Below are 8,718 nucleotides of genomic sequence, written 5' to 3'. Positions count from 1 at the left end.
AATTCATGGGGCATATGGTAATTCTATGTTTAACTTTTCAGAGGGACCGCCACATGGTTTTCCACAGCAACTGAACCATTTCACATTCCAGCAATGTTCAAGAGTTCCAATTTCTGTGATGTTATTCTTTTTTTTTTTTTTTTTAAAGATTTTTTTAATTTATTTTATTTTTCCCCCCAAAGCCCCAGTGTATAGTTGTATGTCGTAGCTGCACATCCTTCTAGTCGCTGTATGTGGGACTCGGCCTCAGGATGAATGGAGAAGTGGTGCCTCGATGCGCACCCGGGATCCGAACCCGGGCCACCAGCATTGCAGGGCGCGCACTTAACCACCAAGCCACAGGGCCGGCCCCTGTGATGTTATTCTTAATAGCCGTAAAATACGAGGCATTTTAGAAAATGTTAAGAATAGAGGAAATGTTTGTAGGGCCCAAGGACAAGTTATCATAATAAATCCAAAGTTCCTGCGTGACACAGCATTTGAAATATATACACGTGAACTCACCACGTGTAACCTCAAGTCTTTTTTCCCCCTTCAGTCTTATGTGTTGTTTGTTTTTTAGCACTTTGTATATATCTTTTTATCACCTTTGTATATTTAAGAAATAAGGCTCTAGAAAGATGTGGGCTTCAAGTAATGACGGATCATCACAGTTGGCACAAAGACTACAAAAGACAGTAAAAATAAGGAGAGCAAACTTACGTGGTATAATTCTTTAGGCTTCTTATTAATGAGTCAAATTACATATTACAAGACATTTAGATTTGTAAGGAAATAGAACATTTCTGTTTATATTAGATTATATTACTCAATATTTTACATCTATGCTGAGAATTTATTAAACCCTAAAATTTATGTTCTTTCACGTAATACAAAAAAAAAATACAGTTAAATACATAAAGTCCACGTTATGTAGTTTAGTGCACAACATAACCCCTACAAAGCTTTGTCACTATTCAACTGATCCTTATTATGTTCTGATTTTTTCATGTATTCAAATGGCATTGTATTTGCAGTGAAAATGTCTAATATTTGTAGTAGAATATTCTGTGGAATCCTTTCTAAAACAATTATGTTAAATCCTTATAAAATTATTTCATTCTATACATAGATTCCATGTTTACTTAATTACTCAAATCTAAAACACCATCAAACAGAGAAAATCCCTGACAATGAAATGATGTCATTCCATTGACTGTAATATGCATCACAATTTAAGATATGGTCAGATGTGAAGAAACAAATCCATGAAATACAAAAATAAAATGTAATTTATCACATGCTTTTGCCACATTCATTGCATTCATAAAATCTCTGTGTGGAGCAAATTCTGTTTCTATTTTTAAGAGCTTATGATGCTTAATGATATCCAACCCTCCACAGAAAGCATTTTCAGTGACTATAATCACAGTATTTCTGTAATGCATGAGTTTGCTGGTGTAGAATATAGATACGATTCCTTAGGGATTGTATGCCTTCAATGAATCTAAAAATTATTCTAGAATGGCGTCTCTCTGCTATTTGGTTAGTGGGCAATTAAGGAGTGCCGAATTGTAATTAAAGAATTTTAGACAATCACTCTAATTCATAGCACCTGATATATAATATGTCACTTTCAAAAGCTTTCCACATTCTCTATTTCAAAAGGATTTATCTATTATACGAGTTTGTGGATGACTAGTGAGCTCTGACCTCTAGACAAAGGCTTTGTGACATTACATTAATAGGGTTTTCCTCCTCTATGAATTTGTTGATGTAAGGAAGACATGCATTAATTGGGAAGACTTTACCACATTCATCACATCTATAGGATCTGTCTCCTGTACGAGACATTCAAAGAGTTTTGACTTTCTAGGAAATGCTCTAATTATCACAACATTCCTGAAATTTTTATTTTTATGTACACTGAGATGTGCTTTTTCTTGGCTTTCCTGCATTCACTGCAACTGTAGGGTCCCTTTCCTGAATGAATGCCCCAAAGTATAACATATTTGATTTGAAAAAGAATGATTTCCCACATCCACTGCATCCACAGGTATTGCCTCCTAAATGCACAGCCTCTGACTTTCAAATGAAGTCTTTTGACAATCACTGCATTTATAATTTTTCTCTTGTGGGAAGATCCCTATGGTATAATGAGGGGATGTGTTCAGATGGAAGGCTTACAACTTTCATTGCATCAATAAGGTTTCTTTCCCATAGGAGTTTCAAAAGGGTTCACTATAATCACAGTAGTCACAGTATTTCTATTCTGTATGAGAAGATTTTCTTCTATGCTGAGTTTGCTGATGATTAATGAGAGCTGACTTCCGAAAGAAGGCTTTTTGACACTCATTGCATGCATAGGGCCTCTCTCCAGTGTGAGTTCTCCGGTGACCAATGAGAGTTGACAAAGTAGCAAATGCTTTCTTACAATCATTGCATTTATATGGTTTCTCTCCTGTATGAATTCTTTGATGTACAGTGAGATAGGATTTGGCTGTGAAGGCTTTATCACATACACTACATTTGAAAGGTTTCTCGCCTGTATGGGTTCTCTGATGTATAATGAGAGTTGACTTACAGGACAAAACCTTCCCACATTCACTGCATCCATGAGATTTCACTCTTGCATGACAACTTTGCAGATGGTTAGTGAGACCTGACTTCTGGATGAAAGCTTGTTGACATTCACTGCATCCATAAGGCCTCTCTCCTGTGTGGATTCGCCAATGAATCATGAGATGTGCTTTGGTGGAGAAGGCTTTCTCACAATTCGAGCATTCATATGGTTTCTCTCCTGTGTGAATTCTCTGATGTGCAATGAGATGTGCCTTTGACGTGAAGGCTTTATCACATATATCGCATTTGAAAGGTTTCTCACCTGTATGGGTTCTCTGATGTATAACGAGAGTTGACTTAGAGGACAAAACCTTTCCACATTCACTGCATTCATGGGATTTCCCCACTGCATGATGAGTTTTCTTATGATTAGTGAGATCTGACTTCTGGATGAAAGCTTGTTGACATTCACTGCATCCATATGGTCTCTCTCCTGTGTGAATTCGCTGATGAATCATGAGCTGAGCCTTTTTTGAGAAGGCTCTCGCACAGTCTGAGCATTCATAAGGCTTCTCTCCTGTGTGAGTTCTCTGATGTACAGTGAGATGTGTCCTAACCATGAAGGCTTTATCGCATACTCTGCATCTGAAAGGTCTCTCTCCTGAATGACTTCTCTGGTGTAAAATGAGTTTTGACTTCCAAGGAAAAGCTTTCCCACATTTACTGCATCCATAGGATTTCCCTTCTCTATGATGAGTTTTCTGATGATAGACGAGAGCTGACTTTGTAATGAAGACCTTTGGACATTGATTGCATCCAAATGGTCTCTCCCCTGTGTGAGTTTGCTGATGAGTAATTAGCTTTAACTTACTAGGAAGGACTCTCCTACAATCACAGCATTCATGGGATTCCTTTCCTGCGGGAATTCTCTGAGGCATGGTCACAAGTCGTTTATAAGTATTCACTGCACATTCATTGCATCCGTATGGATTCCTGCCTAAAGGAGTTGAGTCACAGTTAGTGAGCTCTGACTTCTATATGAAAGCCAGTGTACCCACAACAGAATGAGCAAGATAACAAGAAGAGGCCCAGAAAAGTTTTTTTTTTCATTTACTATAAAAAACATCAGTGAGACAACCAGTAAAATTTGAGTAAGTTATGTAGATTAGACAATAGCTCTGTATCAATATTAATATTCTGATTTTGATAACTGTATTCTGGTTATTTTAAAAAAATGACTTTATTTCTAGGAAATACACACTTATGTCTGTAGGGATAAGAGTTCAGAAAAGCAATATTACCTGTGTGTGTGTGTGTGTGTGTGTGTGTGTAATGATACATAGGAAGAAAGACAGACTATGATAAAGCAAATGTGGTAAATTACCGCTTACAGAAATCTGCAAAAAGAATGTGCCACAAATTTGTGTATAATTTTGAGATTTCTCATTAAGTCTAAAGTATTTAGAAATAAACATTTTCAAAAGGAGAAAATAAAAAAGAAGACATTTATGGAGAGATATGTACGAGCATTACTCATGGTGGTCCAAATGTAGAATGGATAAATTGTGTTATATTCACACAGTGGCATCCTGCACAGTAGTCTGGTACTCTCGATCTAGGTGCTGGTTACACAGCAGGCTGATTGTAAAATTTAACTGAGCTGTACCCTTATATTTGTACGCTTTTCTGTGTGTGCGGTACTTCAAAAAAATTCACATAGTAAAAAGAATTTAGGCAGGAGTCAGGAAATGCTCATGTGTAGGAGAATCCTGGAAGGAATTTAGATATTATGCTAACAGTAACGGGATGGCATCCAAGGTAATAGTGGAAGAGAGATGACACGTCCTGATTTTCACTTTAAAGATGTCATCTTGTGTGTATGTGCATCAACTATCACACGGACAAGATCTCACATATTGTGACATAAATACTATTTCTATGCTTATTGACTGTGGTTGTGAAAATTGGTAAAGATCTGCTATGTCATATAGCATTTTTCAGATTATACTTTGGATCTTTCCATTCATCTTCCAACTCAGAAGACTGTTCTTTCTATATGATGGGTTAATTATCTTCCATACCCCTTTTTCTCTACCCAGGTAACTGTCGAAACTCAGTATCTTTAAAAATACAGATATTCTGAAGTGTATTTTTATGTTTATGAATTTTGGGGGTGAGGGGCTGGAAACACTGACTCCCATTACTTATTTTTTATAGATAAATAAAAATATTAAAATAAAACCAAAAAATTGCAGCTATTATGTGGAGAATAGAGAGAAACAAGAATAAGAAGAAGTAAGAGTATTTTCAAGAAAACTATAATAATTTTGGCAAGAGATAATGGATATTGAGGCTTGAGTGAAAACAATAGGTACAGAAAGGAGTGGAGGACCTCAGGGCATCATGAGGAGAAAGAAAAGACTAGACTTGCTCAGGAATTGGATTTGTGGTGTGAGTGAAAAGAGGAACCGACAGTAACATGAAGTTTGAGGGAGCTATTAGATCTGCAAGTGCAGAAATATCCAGGTGAATGTGTGGGGATAAGGGAAGGTCTGGCCTGTAGACAGAAATTTGGGGGTCATCAGCGTATAACCAGTATTGTTAAGGCCATGAAATTGAATGATAGAAATAGGCAAGGATGAAGCTTCATGCTCTTTGACTCTGAAGACTTTAGAAGATGCCCAAAGAATGTAGCAAGTCCATCTATGAGGTGCAAACAATGACTACCAAGGAAAATGCCAACTTAAGTCTTAAATATTTGGGGGAAGCAGGTTAGAATGAAGGATCCTCAGCTTCTCATTTAAATATAAGTGTAGTTATCCTCTCTTACTGATTCTTTCTACTTTAATTAATTCTTCATGCAACAGACAACGACCTTCTCAAAGCTCTAATATCATATTTAGAGAACATTACTGTGGTCAACATTCCCACCTTCTAGCTTGTTACATTACAAAACCTTCTAGTTTTGATACATTCTCACACTGCCCACTGAAGTCCATTTGAAATATAAAAACTGGCCAGTGGGCCAAATATCCTTACCCCAGGATAAAAGGTGCTGCTGTATTAACTAGAAGAACTGTTACATTATTTGATCAGGTAAAAGGAGTGAAAACAAGAGATGTGGGGAAAACAGGAAGTATCATCCCAAAGAGGAAGTAGAAGAAAAGGAGGAAGTCTGAATGTTGCACAGAAAACAACATTCTACTGAACATTGAATCAATTCAAAAAGAGAGAAAAAGAGGCATGTCTTCCTTGAAACACCACGCAAAAGAAAGCCATGCCAATGATTTAGGTATTTGTAATGACTTTCAAAGTTTTAGCCTTATTAAACAAATTTGGAAGAGATCACCCCTTCAGGACTAACTACTTTACTTTTAAAGTCTCACATCTCGCTGGTTCGCAGTTGCTCACTCACCTGAAAAGCACTGACTTTGCTTTTCATCTCTCCATGGCTCTTCTCCATGCTCGAAATTAAGGATATCTGGTTTGGTAGCTTGATAGCCTGTTCGCGGGAAATGACAAAGACTTGGACACTTATAATTGGACTTGGTGAGGGATGTCAAGGAAGAGCACAAAACATTTCAAGAACTGGCATACTTTCACCTTGGCAGATTAAAGATCTATCAAAGGTGAGAGTGCATTAAGTTCTATCTGGGAACAGAGGAGGGACTAAGAATCTATTGCCTATAAACTCAAGTCCAGTGTCCTGAAGCTCTTTGGAAGCCAAAGCAACTGAAAAAGGAAAGGCTATTGGCTGTGCACACTCTGAGTGACAGAGGGCAATCATTTTCAACTAGCTATAATTCTCCAACATCACATCCTGGTATAGGTTCTTCCGAGCAGATCTAGGAGCTGCCCCTCTTCCCAGGTAAAGTCCACAGATATATCGTCAAATGACATTAATAGCCGTAATAACACATCTTCTTCAATTTGTGGTGATCACTACTGATGTGGAAAAGATCTCTAAGTTTATGTTCTTGTTTTCACCATAAGTTACAAATGCTATATCTCTGTAATAGTTTTCATTATTCATTACGGAAAGAAGTAAAGTGCCATTAAATCTATGTTGCAAGTTAACACTTAATTATCAACAAATCCAATAAATTAGAAGTTTTTGAAAGGCATATTCATTAAATCCTACAGGTAAAAATATCCCTAAAATAGTAACCTCTAAAAAACATTTTAAACATCTATTTAAAAGTTGGAGAACAAAGGGCTAACATTTAAACACAGCAAATATCTGTCTTCAAGGAGCTTTTATTTTGAGCACGTTTCAGAAGAAGAAACAATAGAATCAGACACGAAATGATCACACACACAGGAATTATCAGCACAGAATATTAATATGAATGTTCAATATATTGAGAAATAAGATATCTAAAATATGAGGAAAGAATATTATTAAAATGACCAGTCAGATGTATATGAACCAGCAGAAAGTTTAAAAATAAAGTACAGTCAATCCTCATTATTCATGGATTTCTTGTTTGTGACTTTACCTACCTGCTAAAATTTCTTCATAACCCCAAAATCAACAATCACAGCACTTTGTGATCATTTGCAGACATGCATAGAATAATTTGAGTACAAATAATTTGAGTTGCTCAGTGTGTATGTTCCCAGCTGAGTCTGAACAAAATGCTCTGTCTCCTTGTTTCAGTTCTCCTACCAAAACAAGTGTCCTTTTCGTGGTCTGTTTAGTGCCATGTTTTTTTTTTTTTCACATTTTTATGCTTTTTGTTGGTGATTTTGCTGTTTAAAATGGCCTCCAAGCACACGTGCTCAAGTGCCGTCTAGTGTTCCTAAGTGTGAGAAGGCAGTGATGTGCCTTATGGAAAAAATATATGTGTTAGACAAGCTTTGTTCAAGCATGAGTTATAATGCTGTTGGCCATGAGTTCAATGCTAATAAATCAATGGTATATATTAAATAAGGTGTCTTTAAACAGAAACACACATAAAACAACATTATTCATTGATTGATTGACAAAAATGTAACCAGGGGTTCCCAGGATCCTAATCCATATTTCCCCTAGGAGCAACAGTTCAATACTTGCTAATTCAGTGTTCATGGCAATTTTACAGAATGTAAGTACTGTGAATAACAAGAATTGACTGTATATAGTAACTAAAATTAGAGACTCAATTGACAAAGTAATAGCATACAGATATAGCTGAAGAATTAACACACTGGAATAGAGATCTAAAAATACCCCAAAGAATGCAAAGAGACAGACCATATGAAGGAGGGGGTAAGAAATACAGAGGTGAGTTCTAAAATTTATATAGATGTACAAAAGACTTGGAATAGCCAAGGCAACCTTGAAGAAGAAGAAAAACTGGAAGACATAACCCTACCAGAGTTTAAGGACTTATTATGTAAAAACCCACTGTACCTAAGACAGTGTCATATTATTAGTACAAGGATAGTAAATACAACAATGGAACAAAATACACAGATCCCAGAAAAAGATTCAGTATACATAACCACCTATTTTATGACAAGATGCCAATGTAATTCAGTAGGGGAAAAGGATGGTCTTTTCAATAAACTGTAGTAGTTGAATTGGATAACTATATGAGGGAAAATGAAGGAACTTTCACCCCCTGCCTCACACATTCAGAAAAATAAATTCAAAACGGATCATAGGCCTAAATATAAACACTAAAATATTAAAGTTTTAGGGGAAAACTTACAAGAGTACATTGATTATCATGGGATATGCAAAGATTTCATAAACAAGATGCAAAAAGCGCTAAATAGAAAGCAAAATATTGACAAATTTGGTTATTATTGGGCATGATCTTTACCAAGTCTCACAACCATGTCCACTTTAAAAACATTGCTCTTTATGTGCTTGTCAGTTATCATACTGATAAGGTCTTATATAACATAAATGCAGCCTACCAGTGGTTACAGGTAAAGCTATCACTTTAATTGCTTGTGTTAGACAGAGAAAGGTGTAAAATCAATGATCTAATTCTCCATTTATGAGGCTAGCAGGAAAAAAAACAGTAAATTGAACATAAAGTAGAAGAAAAAACTAAAAATGCTATAAGCAAATCAATAGTAAACTGATAAACAAAAGAGAAAACTGGAAAGTTTACTAAAATCAGCAAACCTATAGCAAGACTAAGAAAAAAGAGAGAAGACAAATTAAAACAAAGTGATGAAAAT

General features: G+C 36.0%; 1 protein-coding gene across 1 annotated transcript; it reads right to left on the bottom strand.

Annotated features, from left to right (window-relative positions):
* Positions 1-432: 432 nt before the first annotated feature.
* On the bottom strand, positions 433-6,660 carry LOC101391355 (uncharacterized). The gene is given in 4 exon segments (XM_087422351.1): positions 433-3,538; positions 5,957-6,118; positions 6,340-6,387; positions 6,390-6,660. Coding segments are annotated over 4 exon segments (1,554 nt in total). The 5' UTR covers positions 6,442-6,660; the 3' UTR covers positions 433-2,246.
* Between the last annotated feature and the right edge of the window lie 2,058 nt (positions 6,661-8,718).

This window comes from Ceratotherium simum, chromosome 33 (assembly GCF_057802395.1).
Source record: "Ceratotherium simum simum isolate JZ-2026a chromosome 33, ASM5780239v1, whole genome shotgun sequence".
Classification (NCBI taxonomy): Eukaryota; Metazoa; Chordata; class Mammalia; order Perissodactyla; family Rhinocerotidae; genus Ceratotherium; species Ceratotherium simum.
This window is presented reverse-complemented; position numbering and strand designations above follow the sequence as displayed.